Source organism: Narcine bancroftii, chromosome 1 (assembly GCF_036971445.1).
Source record: "Narcine bancroftii isolate sNarBan1 chromosome 1, sNarBan1.hap1, whole genome shotgun sequence".
Taxonomy (NCBI): domain Eukaryota; kingdom Metazoa; phylum Chordata; class Chondrichthyes; order Torpediniformes; family Narcinidae; genus Narcine; species Narcine bancroftii.
Window position 1 is genome coordinate 250,182,818 of NC_091469.1, and position 18,031 is coordinate 250,200,848.

Here is an 18,031-nt window from a genome sequence, read left to right on the forward strand (position 1 = left end):
TCAACAGGTTGGATAGTTGACTCCTGTGTCTTGTGTTTTTAAAAATTGGGGTTTTCAATGGGGCGGGATATTGAAGGATATTTTTCGGACACTAGATTTGGGAGAAGGTGATGTTAAGATATTGGTGTGTTTCTGTGTATTTCTCATGACTCAATCACCCGCCCTTTTTGTGATTACATCGGCAGTGGGCAAGCTGAGAAAAATGCCAACTTTGAAGCGTTACCAGAAGACTGGCGAGAGCGGCTGAAGAGGAGGAAAATGACTTCAAACTCCTAATGCTGCGTTTTGTACCGCGGGTAAACTATTTTTCTATCTTTATACAGAACTGTTTATATTTGTGTAAATCACTGTGACTGAGTTAGATAGTGGGTCTGTAAGCAGTTTGGTGCATGGGCATATTTGGTAAAGTGTATCCTGCTTTCAATTTTCTAGTATTGAGCAACAAAATAATTCTAAGTAATAAAATGATGTGCATCCAAGTTGTGAACGAATGGTGCCTATTTCTAGTTTCATATGTGCTGTACATTTGTATATAACAATAAACCTTTTTTAACAATAGATTGGAATCCCTTTTGTCTGAACTTAGCATGTATTTTGTTGCTTACATCCAACATGCTACATCCTATTCCCGTGTATGTGTGCTAGATAACTAATGTTTATTATAGATTTTAATATTTAAGGAGATGAGAAACCAGTTAGCTTAATGGGATGAGTGAAGACATTTGAAGCAAACACCTTGGTTTGCTTCTGTGATTTATAGTCTCTTGTACGACCACTTTAGCAGCTACCTCCCTGAATTCTTTGCAAGGAAAGATATTAACTTGTTCAAAGGCCATGGGAACAAGAATGGGGGAAGAGACTGCAGGAGCGTCCTCAACGATGGGGGAGCACAGGCTGGATCTAGGCTGAACCAGGTTCAGTGAGTGGATGATCTCTTAGCACAATCTCCACCATTTGGTGCCAAGAAACCAGTGAGTGCCTCAGGATTAGGCAGTGTCCCAAATGTGGCACTTGAGGGATGTGCTCCAGAACTAACTACTTCAAAAGCTGTGGGCTTCCAACTGGCGTCTACAAGAGTAGGAACAGTCCCTCCCATTCAGTAAGGTCATGGCTGATCTCCTGATGTGTTATAACGTGTGTTTACTTCTGCTTTAAAAATATTCAAACTCCTTCCATTGCCCTTTTGAGACAGAATCCCAAACACTCATGGGCCTCAGAGATTTTGCCTGATCTGTATTAAAAATACCATTTTTAAAACAAAATTAAATGTAACAAAATGTGAACTTGGCAGGGAAAAGAAAGTAAAAAATACACCGAAATGCTGGAGGAACTCAGCCGGTCTCACAGTGTCCACAGGAGGTACAGATATATTACTGATGTTTTAGGCCTGAGCCCTTCTTCAAGGAATAAACAAAGTACAGGAAGGCCTCAGAATAAAGAGACTGAAGACTGGTTGGGGGAGATGTTAATTGGATAAGAGGAGAGGTGAGAATTAATTTTGGCTCTCTGAAAGGAGACTGAGGGGAAAGGTGATGGGGAAAGAAGGGGGGAGGTTTAACAGAAACCAGAGGAGTCGATATTAATACCATCTGGTTGGAGGGTGTCCAGACAGAAGGTGAGGTTTTGTTCCTCCAATTTATGGTGGTCTCAGTCTGGCAGTGCATGAGGCTGTGGATGACATGTCAGCAAGGGAATGAAATGAGGAATTACAATGAATGGCCACTGGAAGATCACACTATTGCGGTGGACAGAGCCAAGGGTCTCAACAAAGCAATCTCCCAGTCTGTGTCCAGTCTCCGATGTAGAGAAGACCACAATGGGAACATCAGATGCAGTAGATGACCCCTGCCGATTCGCATGTGAAATGCTGCTTCGCTTGGAAGGACTGTTTGGGGCTCCAAATAGTGGAGAGGGAGAAGGTTTGGGTGCAAGTGGAGCATTTCCTGCAGTAATGGAGTTGATTGGAGGGGAGCAAGGAGTGGACGAGGGAGTCATGGAAAGAGCGGTCCCTGCGGATGGTGGAGAGGGAAGGAAAGTGTATAGTTGTGGAATCACGTAGTATGTGGTGGAAATGGCAGAGGAGAATATGTTGGACATGGAGGCTGGTGGGAGAAGAGGTATCTTGTCCTTGTTTAGTGTGGGGGCAGAGGGTGCCAGGTCAGATGTGTGGGTAATGGAAGATATGCTAGTAAGGGACGAGTTGATGGTGGTGGAGGGAAAGTCACATTGAAGGACATCTCTGATAATTTGGCATGGAACCCTGGGTGCAGATACGATGGAGACAGAGGAAATGAGAGAAGGGAATGGGATCCTTGCAGCCAGCAGAGTATGAAGGGGTGTAGTCATGGTGGCTGTGGGAGTTGATGGGTTTGTCAAAGGTGTCTGTCGAGAGTTTGTCTCTAGAGATGAGACCGAAAGATCGAGGAAAGCGAGAGTGTTGCTAGAGATGGATAGAAAGGGTGAGCAAATTTGTTCTTGGGAGTCACTATCTTCGAAGATCTTTCCTGGTGCCAACACACAAATGGTATCATGAAGAAGCATGTCAGTGCCTCTGTAGTATTAAAGTGAATATTAAAATAATTTAGGAGTATTAAAGGGGTAGTTTGAAATGTAAGAATAGTATTCATTATAAAATCTGAATTCTTCTGGATTTGTTTTTCGACTAGGGGCTTGGCTCATAAATCATGCACATCTCATGGGGCTTCTGGGGGAGTCTCCATGGGGGTTGGGAACAGTTCGAGATGGAAGGGCTCTTGTGGGTGTCGTCCCTGTCCAAAACAGATCATTGTTGTCCCCTCTTGGTTCAATCCCAGAGCCTCCACCTCTTGTTTTCTCACTCATTGCCTGTAGTTTCTTTTGGGGTTTCTAATTTTTTTTCCGCTCAGTAACATAAGGGAGCATTTGAAGTTGACTGGAGGCATGACTCCTGCTATTGCCAGGCAACTGGATCTGTATATTGAGTTAGAGGTAATATGGAGGGGGATGGAAGGGAGAGCAGAGGCTGGATTGAAAGGGGAGCTGACGGGGTTACTACTATTTCCAATGAATATCGAGAGGGTAATTCTATGGGTTGGCTTCCCTGTCCTCCCTGAAATCGTAGAAAAGGTGGATAAATGGAAGTTATTGTAACAGTTACAATAACTTCACATTCAACAAAAACATGCACTCCTTACCTTGTATTGCCTGCATTCCAAAACCATCTGTTGGTATCTGCAGCACACTCGCGGTGACCCCCTTAATCTTTCCAGCATTTGGCTTCCATTTTATGTTTTAATACTTTGTCATTTTAATACTTCTGAATCATTTTAATATTCACTTTAATACTACATTCCTTCCTTTTTATCATTAGATGATAACTACCGGTAATTAGATTATAGCATTTAAGTGGTTAAAGATCATTAATAAATGAGTGAACCACAAACAAAAGGTGGGATGGAGGATTATAGTGGATAGAGGCAGATAAATGTGTTAGTGTGGCGGCACTCTCTCGTGGCAAACCGGCTGCGCTTGTACTGCTGCATGGCAGGATAGCCATGAGAAGAAGGCACCGTGCGGGGGGGGGGGGGTCCTCCTTCCCCGTGGTTTCAGGCAGCCGTTACGATGTCACTGCTCATGCTTTGGCCGAGCTCACGCTGCCCTTAAAGGGGCGCGCGTGGGATTTGAATAAAACAGTCGTTGAGAGCATCCAAGGTGGTGGCTGTGAGTTTCTTGGCTGTACTGGTGACCCTAACGAGCTCAGACACTTTTCTGGTCTCCCAACATGGATCCAGCCGAGATCAACGCCGTCGCTGTGAAACTGCCCCCCTTCTGGACCCATCGCCCATGTTCGTGGGCAGGCAGAGGCACAGTTTCGCCTCAGGAACATCTTCGCAGACGCCACTATGTTTTACCACGTCGTGAGAGTGCTAGTCGAGGAGTCGGCAGCCAGGGTGGATGATCTCATCCACAACCCACCAGCTGAGGGTAAATACCCTGCCCTCAAAAATCTTCTTCTAGGCACCTTCGATCTCTCCCCACAACAGCGTGCCTCCAGACTCCTGCATCTAGACGAGCTGGGAGACCGAATGCCATTGGCCCTCATGGGTGAGATCTGGTGCTGGCGGAAGATCACAAACCCTGTTTCTTGTTCCGCCAGATCTTCCTGGCGCAGATGCCCGAGGACATTCTGCTCCTGCTGGCGAACGAAGACTTCAGTGACCCATGGCGAGTTTCTGCCCGAGCAGACATCCTCTGGCACACCAAGAGAGAGAACGAAGCCGCCCTCAGCCAGGTCACCCATCCAGGAGCCAGCCCCCCCCCCCCCCCCCCCAGCACAAGCCAGAGGAGCACCACCCAACTTGGTGCTTCTATCGTCAATGCTCAAGCTCATAAGTGCAAGCAACCCTGTACCTACCAGGGAAACGACTCGGCCAGCCGCCATTGATGGGTACGGTGGCTAGCCACGTGAACAGCCTTCTGCACGTGACCGATGTCCACCGGCCAGTGTTTCCTTGTGGACACTGGAGCGGAACTAAGAGTCTTGCCCCCGACCGCCATCGAGACCCACACCTGATCTCGTGGTCCCACCCTGCGAGCAGCCAACGGTTCCGCCATCAAAACTTTCGGCACCCGCAGGGCGCAAATTCAGATCGGGAAAGATAAATTCCCGTGGAAGTTCGTGCTGGCCTCAGTGGGTACCGCGCTCTTGGGCGCTGACTTCCCCGGGCACATGGCCTGCTGGTAGACGTGAGGGGCAGGTCTAGTTAATGCCCACAAGTTCCACTCAGTCTGCCTTGATGCCACCGACACCTGCAAGCCTGAAATAGCTGCCATCACCACCCCCAGGGACAAGTATTCCAGCATACTCGACGAATTCCTCTCCATCCTCCATCCTGCATCCTGCATCCTCCTTGCCCCAGCATGGGATCTACCACCATATCTCCATGCAAGGCCCCCCGCTGCAGTTAGCCAAGGGAGAGTTCTCTCACCCGCAAGAGTTGGGTATCATCCTCCGCTCTGACAGCCCCTGGGCATCCCCTCTTCACATGGTCCCCAAGTCTTCCAGAGGCTGGTGACCCTGCGGGGATTATCGATGCCTGAACGACGCGACTGCGCCGGATAGGTACCCAATCCCTCACATCCAGGACTTTACAGCCAACCTCCACAACGCCCAGGTCTTCTTGAAAGTCGACCTGGTGCAGGGCTATCATAAAATCCCAGTCTTCCCCAAGGACATTGGTAAGATGGCAATCATCACCTCATTCGGCCTGTTTGAATTCTTGCGCATGTCCTTCAGGCTTAAAAACGTGGCCCAGACTTTTCAGCTCCTCATGGACCTGGACTTTGACATTCTTATCACCAGTCGCGACCACGAGGAGCACAAGGCCCATCTCCACACCTTGTTTGCCCACTTGGCAGAATTTGGCCTCACAGTCAACGTGACCAAGTGCCAGTTCAGCAAGCAGATGCCGCAGTTCCTGGGACACACCATCTTGGCAGCAGGAGCTGCCTCAGCACCAGAAAAAGTCGTGGCCGTCCGGCAGTTCCCCAAACCCACCACCCTCAAGGGCCTGCAAGAATTTGTAGGGATGGTGAACTTTTATCATCATTTCATTCCTGGTGCCGCCTGCATCATGCGGCCGCTGTTCTCATTGACAAAGTCCTGGTTTGGTCTGAAGAGGCAGAGGGCACTTTCGCGGCCACAAAGGACGCACTGGCCAGCGCCACCTTATTAGTTCACCCGTGCCCAGAGGCACACACTGCGCTCTCAGTAGACCCCTCAGCCACAGCCGTTGGGGGCATACTTGAGCAGTGGCACCCGCTGGCCTTCTTTAGCAGGCAACTTCGACCGCCGAAGCTCAAATACAGTGCCTTTGACCAGGAGCTCCTGGCGCTATACCTGGCCATCTGCTACTTCCTGGAGGGCAGGCCATTCACTGACCACAAGCCTCTCATGCAGGCCCTCGCAATGGCCAAGGATCCATGGTCAGCCCGCCAGCAATGCCATCTCTCCTATGTGTCGGAGTTCACCACCGACATCCAGCACAGGGCAGGTAGAGATAATGTCGTGGCGGACGTGCTTTCCCGACCGGCAATCAACACCTTCGCCCCCGGCCTCAACTGGCGCAGACACAGAGGGGAAACGTAGATACGCAAGCCCTCCGTACCGCCATTTTGGGGCTCCACTTCCAGGGCATTCGGTTGCCGAACAGCCCAGACATGCTTCTCTGTGACGCCACGCCCGGTAGTTCTGCAGCAGTGGAGATCACAGGCTTTCAACATGGTCCACGATCTAGCACACCCCTTGGTGAAGGCATCGGTGCGAATGGTGGTGGAGTGGTTCGTGTGCCATGGGTTCAAGAAGGAGGTATCTGAGATGGCGAGGAGCTGTACTCAGTGCCAGGCGTCCAAGGTCCACCGGTATACGCAGGCCCCAATTCAGCAGTTCGACCCAGCAGTCAAAAAATTCCAACACATGCATGTTGATGTCGTGGGTCCCCTGCCGGTGTCCAGGGAGGTGCGCTATCTGCTTACGGGATGGCCACAAGCCATTCCCATCAAGGAGGCTTCTACCGAGACGTGCCAGGAGTTTGATCGTCCATTGGATCACCAGGTTCGGAGTTCTGGCGCACATCACCAGCGATGGAGCGCCCAGTTCACCTCCGCCCTCTGGACTCAATTGGTGAAGCTACTGGGTGTTAAACTCCACCACACCACGGCTTATCACCCGCAAGCAAATGGTCTGGTGGAGAGATTTCACCGCCACCTGAAGTCAGGCCTCATGGCTCGCCTCACAGGTCCCAACTGGGCAGATAAACTACCCTGGGTCCTGCCCTGCATCAGAACAGCACCCAAGGAGGATCTACGGGCGTCATTTGCAGAGCTGGTGTTCAGCATGCCACTCTCGTTGCCTGGTGAGTTCTTCGGCCCGGAATCTGACTCTGCGACCGAGCACCTGAACCTATTGGCAGACCTATGCAGCAAGCTCGCCTCGCTAGCCCCACACCTCCCATGCATCACGGCGCCCGACCAGCCCGTCTTCCTAAAAAGCTGGATTCGGCGGAATTCATTTTCATTTGGCATGGACCGCACACTGCACCTTGGCAGTTCCCTTACAAGGGCCCGTTTAAAGTCCTCCAGTGGTCCAGCAAGACTTTTACCTTAGACAATGGGGGCAAAAATGAACTGTTCACAGTAGACTGCCTCAAGGCAACACACTTGGACCTATTGCGATGAGTTCAAATGGCTAAGCCCAAGTGCCGAGGCCGTCCACCCAAGCGGCGGGACATGTAAACCAGTTCTGGGGGGGGGGGGTTTGTGTGGCAGCGCACTCTCTTGTGGTGAACTGGCCCCGCTTGTACCACCATGTGGCGAACTGGCCCCGCTTGTACCAACATGTGGCGGGGCAGCCATGAGAAGAGGGCGCCGTCGGGGGTCCTCCTTACCCCATGGTTCCAGCCCAGCGCATGACTCAGGAGCTGTTATGACGTCACCACTCACACGCTGTCCTTAAAGGGGCGTGTGCGAGATTTGAATAAAACAGTTGTTGAGAGCATTCAAGGTGGTGGCTGTGAGTTTCTCTGCTGTAGCTCCCGCTACATTAGTATGGTTTTACAGCCAACATTTATACAAGTCATTGCAGCACAGAGCAACCAATGCTGCCGCTAGTATTCATCCTGTCCCCTTGGGCCCAGTCTAACTGATTATGGATATCCTGTAGTGCCTTGAAAATATTGAAGGATTGTAATGCACTTATCCCCTACAGTAGAGAGTACACCACCCTGGGTAGCCAACTAATAATCCACTGCATAGAGGTTTTCATAGAAGAAAGGTCTCAATTCTAATTCTCGATTGATTGCCTCCAACCCTTGCCCAATGCTGTTAAGCCACAGATGAGATCATTGCAATTCTTCATAGCCACCATCCCAGCCAAGGGATATGGAGCTGAGGACTCCCCATCCGAAGTCGGATCCTAGGGTAACAAGATTATCGTAGTCCACACAAAATACCTTTGTCACTCCTCGAGCGATGATTCGTCTTCTGACTCTAGCTTTTTCTGGGGAAGGGCCAAGAGGTTCTAATGTCCTGATGGCAAACAAGGCAGGAAGGTGGTTTCCTGTAATAGCAGTAGTAAAACTTACATTAAAAAGGAATACATAGTCTTTTTTTTTTAAACCAATAATATGTAGTGGGGTCTCAGTACATTTGTTGGTACCAGTGTCACAGATCTCTGTAGATGCCAGCAAACTCGAGGATGGTTTTTCCTAGCAGAATCTCCACAAACCAACCGAGTTCAAGTTAGATTCAAGCATTCCTTTCTTAAACAAGTGCATGAGAAGTGTCCTTCCTTAATACTACAATTGTGTTCCCAGCAGTGTTCTGCACAAGGCAATTCATCCTTAAATTTTACTATTCCACATCCCCATCCCATACCATCAAATGACATGGGGTAACTCTTATTTAAACAATTCGATGTGATCATGTTATAAAAGTGAGTACCATGGCAATCCCCTCTAATTGGGCTGTCTGTCTGGTCAAATAAGTGTGGCTGGCTCTCTAGACGCCTTCCTTTACCGCACTAGAATTTATTTGTGTTATTGTATATGATTAGATTTTCCCAGTTTTCATTTGTCAGCTGAGCCTGAGCACATGAGAGGGTAACAAACTGTCCTGTTCCCATACAATTTTAAATACGTTTGATAAAACAAATTATCCAACAAATATCTGAGAGGGCCTCAATAGATCTCCCCTTAGCCATAACCAAACAGTAAAGGAAATATACTTTAAAATAAAGTTCAGGTCCATAATTCACATTCCACCCAGTTCCCATTATTTGCAGACACTGAGGTGGATCCACTGATCAATTCCTTGCACTTTCACAGCTGTCGGAATTTTCAGAAGTATCTGGAATGGACCTTTCTACCGAGGTCTCAACTTAACTCTTTCCCAGTCTCTGATTAGGACCTGATCCCTGCTTGTAACCTGGGACCAATCCAATTGTCCTTCAGTTGTCCTGAAAGCCTCTTGAACCTATGAGTGGAGAAACTTTAAAGAAGCTGTCAATTGACAAAAATATAATTGCAAATCTTTGCCCACATTTCCATCCCATGTGGTCCTTCCTGGTCTCCCATGTATCAGTTCTGATGGTGTGCCAACCAGCTACATCATTCTGTCGTGGAGACACTAATACCCCCAAGCGTAAAGCCCTGCAAAAGATAGTGGACGCAGCCCAGGACATCACAGGCGAACCCCTTCCCACTATCAACAACATCTACAGCAATAGTTCTCAACCTTTTTCTTTCCACTCACATACCACTTTATAGGTGCTCTGTGATTAATAAGGGATTACTTAAGGTGGTATGTAGGTAGAAAGAAAAAGGTTGAAAATCACTGTTTTAATCATACCTAATCGACTTGAGAGTCAATGATCTACAGGGAACGATGCTGTTGGAGAGCAGCAGCAATCAAGGATCCACATAACCAGCACACGTTCTGTTCTTGCTGCTATCATCAGGAAAGAGGTATAGGTGCCACCAGAAACAGCTGCTACACCTCCACCATCAGAATCCTTAACAACAAATTCAGGGACTCATTTAAGGACTTTTGCTTTTGCAGTTCGTTTTTTTCTTCTCTGTATTGCAGTCAGTTGTGCAACTCATGGGATTATATAGTCAGCATAAATTCGAGGAGCCAATCTGTAGAGAGAGAACAGGCAGCTGCAGGGAACAAAGTTGTGATAGGAGATTTTAACTTTTCACATATTGACTGGGACTCCCATACTGTAAAAGAGCTGGATGGCTTGGAGTTTATCACATCTGTTCAGGAAAGTTTTCTAAATTAATATATAGAGGTATCAACTAGAGAGAGTTCAATAGTGGATCTCCTGATAGAAAACAAGATAGGACAGGTGACAGAAGTATGTGTAGGGGAACATTTTGGGTCCAGTGATTATAACACCATTAGTTTCAAGTTAATTATGGAGAGGGATAGGTCTGGGCCTCAGACTGAGATTGTAAATTGGAGAAAGACCAATTGTGAGGACATGAGAAAGGATTGGGATAAGTTGTTTTCGGGCAAGGTTGTGCAAGGTAAGTAGATGACCTTCAAAGGTGACATTTTCAGAGTACAGAGTTTGTAGCTTCCTGTCAGGATCAAAGGCAAGGTTAATAGGCACAAGGGAACCTTGGTTTTAGAGGGATATTAGGGATCTGGTTCAGGAGAAAAGAGAGGTGTATAGCAGGTATAGGCTGCATGGAGCAAATGAGGTATTTGTAGAGTATAAAATTTTCTTCTTTGGCTTGGCTTCGCGGACGAAGATTTATGGAGGAGGTAAAAGTCCACGTCTGCTACAGGCTCGTTTGTGGCTGACAAGTCCGATGCGGGACAGGCAGACACGGTTGCGGCGGCTGCAGGGGAAAATTGGTTGGTTGGGGTTGGGTGTTGGGTTTTTCCTCCTTTGCCTTTTGTCAGTGAGGTGGGCTCTGCGGTCTTCTTCAAAGGAGGTTGCTGCCTGCCAAACTGTGAGGCGCCAAGATGCACGGTTTGAGGCGATATCAGCCCACTGGCGGTGGTCAATGTGGCAGGCACCAAGAGATTCTTTAGGCAGTCCTTGTACCTTTTCTTTGGTGCACCTCTGTCACGGTGGCCAGTGGAGAGCTCGCCATATAACACGATCTTGGGAAGGCGATGGTCCTCCATTCTGGAGACGTGACCCACCCAGCGCAGCTGGATCTTCAGCAGAAAAACCTCGAGAGAAATGAGGAAAGGTAAAAGAAGACAGGAGGTTGCTTTGGGAGATAATGTGAAGGAAACTCTTTAGAGTAAAAGGATAGTAAGAAAATAGTCCCCTTGAAGATCAGAGTGGGCTGCTTTATATGGAGCCAAAAGAGATGGGGGAGATCTTAATTTTTTTTTCCATCAGGATTCACTCAGGAAACGAGCACAGGGTCATGGGAAATAAGGAAAACAACCAGTGAGGTCATGGAATCTGTACAGATTAAAGAGCAGGAGGAGATCGCTCTCTCAAAGCAAATAAGGGTGAATAAATCCCCAGGGCCTGGCAAGATATTCCCTCAGACTTTGAGGGAGGCTGGTGCAGAAATTGCAGGGGGTCTGGCAGAAATATTTAAAATGTCCTTGTCCATGGGTGTGGTGCCAGAGGATTGGAGGATAGCTCACGTTCCATTGTTTAAAAAAAATGCCAAAAGTAACCCTGGAAATTATAGGCTGGTAAGCCTGACATTAATAGTAGGTAAATTATTGGAAGGTGTTCTAAGAATTGGGATATACAATTATTTGGATAGCTAAGGACTGATTAGGATAGGTCAACATGGCTTTGTGTACGATAGATCATGTTTAACCAATCTTAGAGATTTTCGAGGAGGTTACCAGGAAAGGCTGAGGATGTTGTCTACGTGGAGTTTGACAATTGGGAGGGTAGTCAGAAAAGTTCATATACTAGGTATTCATGGTGAAATAGTGAACTGCATTCGACAATGGCTAGATGGGAGAAGCCAGAGAGTAGTGGTGGATGATTGCTTCTCAAACTGAAGGACTGACTATTGGTGGGCCTCAGGGATGGGTACTGTGGTTTGTCATCTTTATCAATGATGTGGATGATAATGTGGTAAATTGGATCAGCAAATTTGCAGATGACACTAAGATTGGTGGTGTTGTGGACAGGGAGGAGGGTTTTCAAAGCTTGCAGAGGGATCAGGACCAGGTGGAAAAATGGACTGTAAAACAGCCGATGAAGTTTAATACAGACAAGTGAGATGTTGCATTTTGGAAGGACAAACCAAGAAAAGAAGTACATGGTAAATGGGAGGGCACTGAGGAGTGCGGTAGAACTGGAAATACAGATACATCATTCCCTGAAAGTGGCATCACAGGTGGATATGGTTGTAAGGAGAGCTTTTGACATCTTGGCCTTCATAAATCAAAGTATTGAATACAGGAGTTGCAATGTTATTGTAAAGTTGTGAGATATTGATGAGGCCAAATTTGGAGTATTGTGTGTGGTTTTGGACACCTAACTATAGGAAAGATATAAACCAGAAAACTTGGGTCAAAGGTGAAAGGCAAAAAGTTTAGGGGGAACTTTTTCCACACAGTATGTGTGGAATGAGTTTCCAGCTGAGGTATTGAATATGGGCTCTATTTTAACATTTAAAGATAATTTGGACAGGTACATGGATAGGAGAGGTATGGAGGACTCTGGACAGGGTGCAGGTCAGTGGGACTAAGCAAAAAAAAATTGACACAGACTAGAGGGGCCAAGGTGGCCTGTTTCTGTGTTGTAATTTTAATATGGTTCTATTTGTAATATGGTTCTATTTGTTTACGTGTGTACATTATGTACAGTTTTTTTTCATTACCAATAAGTCTTAATTCTCCCTGGTCCACAGGAAAAAGCTCATAGTTGTAATGTGATGTCATGTATGTATTATAATGGATTTGTGTTCATATTTAAAGTTAAAATCTTTCATTATAAAATTTACATTTCTTAGTAAAATAAGATATAGAGTTAAATATATTTTAGTGAGGGAATTGTGGGCTCAATACTGGGTCACAGCACATTTGCAGAAACACCATTGCAATAAGAGAAAGAGTTCAGTTGGAGTTGAAATCTGGTAAAAACCACCATAAAACTGAAAGATGTGTTCTTAATTGAAACTCAAGTAGCAGGTGTGGTTCTTAAAATAATTTTTTATGTACAATCAACATTTTTCTGGCAGCTGTTTCAAACCTCAAGTATCATTTGGAATGATCTATGTAGACTTTCCAACATCGTAAACCAGTTAAGCCTCTTGCACTAAGATGAGGTCATATGTTTTTATGGATATGAAATGGTTTTAAAGAAAGGCAGGAAGTTTTGCAAAAATGAAACTAAAATTGTGGTGGTGTCATGTCACATGATTTCAGAGAACCATAAAATAAAGGCAGAGAGACATTTTGAACCACTGAAGAAGATTGACCTTCCTGTGAAAAGACGGATTGAAACAGTGGTCTCTCTGAAAAGAGGGAAATGATGTCCTTGTAGGAGATGCACAACATAAGTGGCTTTTAAATAATTAAGACCACTTACAAATGCTCTTTTAAGAAGAGAGGCAGCCTCATTTCTGTCCGGAAGATGGTCACTCCTGTTTGAAGAATATCTCTGAAAGTCCACTCATCAAGACACTTGTGAGTTTAAAGAGATCTGAAGATAATGTTTAAAAGTGCTTCATAATTACTTCTGAACTAGTTTGTAACTACAGTGATATAAATCAGAAGTGAATTTAAGGTCGGGGTGGAAGTTGGCTGCAAAGTGGATGAAGTTGATGAGCTCATGGGTGCTTGAGGCTACACCAAAGTAGTCATTGATGAAGCGGAGATGCTGAGGGACTTTATCTGTGTTGGCTTGTAGCAAGGATTGCTCCACGGAGCCAACAAAAAGGCAGGGATAGCTGGATACCCATGGTTTCCCCTTTGACCTGGAGAAAGTGGGATGAGTCAGGAGGTTATTAAAGGTGAGGATATTCTGCCAGCCGGAGGGTGGTGGTGGAGCAGGGGGCTGGTTGGATTTATTGTCCAAAAAGAAATGAAGGGCTTTAAGGCCTTCAGTATGGGTGATGGGAATTGTATATTGATTGAACGTCCGTGGTAAAGTTGAAGTGATTGAGTTCCGGGAACTGGAAGTTGTTGAAGTGATGAAGGGAGTGTGAAGTGTCCTGAATGTAGGTGGGGAGTGACTGGATCAGGGGGATAAAACCATCAAGGCAAGTTCATACCAGTTTAGTGGAGCAGGACAACGCAGAATCAATGGGTCTGTCAGGACAATTAGGTTTGTGGGTCTTAGGCAGTAAAAACGGGCAGTGCAAGATTGGGAAACAATAAGATGGGCACCAATTGTGATGGGGCAAAGAGCCAGGAAAGACACGTGGCTGTGGAAGTGAGTCTGGGTGAGAACATGGTCCTAGAGCTTGAGAGCAGCAGGGAGTGCAGATGGGGAGCAGTGAGAGAGACTCTCGCAGAACTCCCTTCAAGGAGAGGAGAACTTCTTCAGGCAGGCATCCCTTGAAGAGATTTCACAGTGGATCAACTGAACTGAGTGAAACACGATAGGCTGCAGTCGCCGTAATTGTAGTAAACACACAGAAGTGCTGGAGGACCTCAGCAGGACTCGCAGCGTCCATCAGAGGTAAAGCTATTTCAAACCTGAGCTCTTCAAGGTAAAAACAAAGAACAGGAAGACTGAAGAATAAGGGGACTGAAGGCTGGCTGGGAGACATCCAAACCAAAGAGAGATGCTGAGGGGTTTGGTGCCTGACAAGGTGTGGCCAGCATAGTTATCATTTTCCACTTCATTGAAGAGTTTCTGACCTGCCTGAAGAGTTTCTCTTTGTACACATTGCCTAACCTGCCAAGTGTCTCCAGCACACTTGTTTAAATTTCAGGTTTTCAGCATCCAGGGTATTTATTTGGAAACACACAGGACACTGCAGTCAAAGAACACTAGCACAGAAATAGGCCTTTTGGCCCTTCTAGTCTGTGCCAAACTATTTATTCCACATAGACCCATTGACATGCACCTGGATTATAGCGCTCCAGTCCCCTCCCATCCATGTTGAAATCGAACCCACATCCACTAGCTCCACTGGCAGCTCGTACCACACTCTCCACTTTGTGTGAAGAAGTTCCTCTCAAACATTTCATCTTTCACCCTCTCCCCATGTCCTCTCTTCACCCAACCTCAATGGGAAAAGCCTGCTTGCATCTTCTCTATCAAATCTCCCCACATTTTCCAAAGCTCCAGGGAATAAAGTCTTAAGTTATTCAACCGTTCCCTATAACTCAGCTTCTCAAGTTCTGGCAACATCCTTGATGAAGGATTCTAGTTTGAAACATCAACCATTCTTTTTCTACCACAAATGCTGGTTGACCCGGTGAGTGGGGGAAATGAAATGTTGAGTTTCAGTTGTACAAGACATTGGTGGTCTCTTCTGCAGTAATGCAGACAGTATTCGAATCCTTGTCCAAGGAAGGATGTTGATATATTGGCTGTATTGTGTGGTCTGGTAGTTGCAAGACATTGGACCAGAGGTCAATACATAGTGAAGGCAACTTTACTGAAGCAAATTCCTGAGGAATGTTGAGAGGGTGAATATGGAGAAGATGTTTCCTCTTCCAAGAGAATCCAGAACTAAAAGGTTACAGGATACCATTCATCAATCTCCCAGCCTGCAAAAATAAGCTATTTCCAAGCCTGGCAGTCTTAATTTTGATGCGCCTGTATATCCTTGATTGTGCTAGGTCCTGTGTGCTGGATAGTTAGGGTGAGGGATAACTGGCAACAAGACAATGAGCGAATCATCCCCACACCTCAAGCCCTCTCCACATTGAGTGTGTTGGAATCCTTGCTGCTTGCCTGCATGTGTGCAGTCCCAACTACTCCAGGAGCTCAACGCCATCCAGGAGACAGCATCCCATTCCCTCATCTGAAACATTAAGACCCTCCATGACATTCTTATGGAAGCTTCTTATCAGATCAACTTGTAGTTCATGGAAAATTGTACAGAATTTCCCAGTAATTACTTTTGATTGATGTATTATCTGACTGAACATGTGGAACTGGATAAAACAGCGTTTCTCCAGACCATGGTCCACACACATAAACAATATACAGCACAGAATAAAATATGGGGGGTGGTGGGTCATATATATAATTTAATATAAATATTTTGTAATGATTTACTTGGTTATAGGACACTGTTCATTAATCTCGCAGTATGTAGGAAGAATCTTTTTTTTGGGTATGACAAAGATTAGCGTATACAGAGCCGTATAGAGGACCCATGATTCGGAGCCGAACAGGAGTGTGGGTATTTGTCATACCCACACTCCTGTTCGGCTCTGAATCATGGGTCCTCTACCGGCATCACCTACGGCTCCTAGAACGCTTCCACCAGCGTTGTCTCCGCTCCATCCTCAACATTCATTGGAGCGACTTCATCTCCAACATCGAAGTACTCGAGATGGCAGAGGCCGACAGCATCGAATCCACGCTGCTGAAGATCCAACTGCGCTGGGTAGTTCACGTCTCCAGAATGGAGGACCATCGCCTTCCCAAGATCGTGTTATATGGCGAGCTCTCCATTGGCCACCGAGACAGAGGTGCACCAAAGAAGAGGTACAAGGACTGCCTAAAGAAATCTCTTGGTGCCTGCACATTGACCACCGCCAATGGGCTGATAGCGCCTCAAACTGTGCATCTTGGCGCCTCACAGTTCGGCGGGCAGCAACCTCATTTGAAGAAGACCGCAGAGCCCACCTCACTGACAAAAGACAAAGGAAGAAAAACCCAACACCCAACCCCAACCAACCAATTTTCCGCTGCAACCGTGTCTGCCTGTCCCGCATCAGACTTGTCAGCCACAAACGAGCCTGCAGCTGACGTGGACATTACCCCTCCATAAATCTTCGTCCGCGAAGCCAAGCCAAAGATGAAAGAAGAAGATGTAGGAAGAAACTATTTTCCAGCCTGGCAGTCCTGATTTTGATGCTTCTGTACCTTTTGATGGTAGTGGGTCATAAGATACTGAGGTTTGGTTGGAAAGGGTCCTCAATAATTCTTTGAACCCTATTTTATCAACGCTCCTGGTGAATGTCATTTAGAGGAATGGGAGATCCCAGTGATCATCTTGGCCATTTGGACGATGCTCTGTATTGACTTCTGGTCCGATGTTTGCAGCTACCAGACCACACAGTGCTACAGCCAGACAGGACACTTTAAAAAAAAATATACATAGTAACATTTTAAATATACAATATTTTAAACTTTTTATTACACAACAAAAACACAAAAGTCCCCCCTCCTCCCCTTCCATACATACAGATCCATTCACCATCAGATCTTACATATTTTTTAAGTATATGCTGTTGGGGAAAATACGCTTTTGTATAGATACCCTTCTATGTTCCTTTTTATTACTGTATCTGGGCCCCTATGTGGTCCATGTATGGCTATAGTCCTTTACAAAATTGTCATATCTATTCTTTAAGTTATATTTTTTTTCCATAGGTGTTCAGTTCCACAATCCGTCATGCGATATATAAATAGAGGGGAGTTGAACGTTCAAGTGATCACAATACTTTTTTTGCTACCACCAAAGCTATTTTTATAAATGAGATTTGATATTTGGTCAATTTGTTACTTATTTCCATGAAATTACCTAATAGATATCACTCTGGGTTGCCCATGAAGGTCACTTCTGTTATCCTGGTTAATTTTTTAGTGATTTCTTGCCAAAATTGCCTCATTTTCATGCACGACCACGTAGCATGTAGAAATGTTCCTGTCTCAGTCCCAGATCTGAAACACATCTCTGAAATTTCAGCTGTGTAACTTTTGTGGGATAAGATATAATTGGTGTAAAAACCAATCCATATTTTGCATTTCTAATTGATGTCATGCTGTCCTTGCACCAATCTGACCAGCTTCTTCCTGAAATCACCTCACCCAAGTCTGATTCCCATCTTTGACAGACACTCTCAATTGTGCTCCTTTAAAATGATGTCAAGATGGGGGCTGGTCCTGCTAAACAATTAAACTCGCAATAAAGTCATGTGCATTCTGTTCAATAAAATAATCTGCTTTTCTCATCAAAACTTCCATACATACAGATCCATTCACCATCAGATCTTACATATTTTTTAAGTATATGCTGTTGGGGAAACTACGCTTTTGTATAGATACCCTTCTATGTTCCTTTTTATTACTGTATCTGGTTAATTTTTTAGTGATTTCTTGCCAAAATTGCCTCATTTTCATGCACGACCATGTGGCACGTAGAAATGTTCCTGTCTCAGTCCCACATCTGAAACACATCTCTGAAATTTCGGCTGTGTAACTTTTGTGGGATAAGATTACTTGCAATTCAGCAAGTTTACCAATGCCTTTATGAACTTCATCACTCTCTCAAAGTTGGTTAGTGTTGATGGTGAATCAGCACTGAATTGTACAGAACACCACATCCCAACTTTTACTGGGCTGTGCACCTCCTTTCAACCC

The 18,031-nt window shown here is 45.9% G+C and overlaps 1 protein-coding gene across 1 annotated transcript in view; it reads left to right on the forward strand.

Annotated features, from left to right (window-relative positions):
• The window catches only part of fnbp4 (formin binding protein 4), a 47,460-nt gene extending 46,902 nt beyond the window's left edge, over positions 1-558 (forward strand). Inside the window, 1 exon segment of the mRNA XM_069894399.1 lies at positions 186-558. Coding sequence (XP_069750500.1) covers positions 186-276 — 91 coding nt within the window. The 3' untranslated portion in view covers positions 277-558.
• The last annotated feature ends 17,473 nt before the right edge of the window (positions 559-18,031 follow it).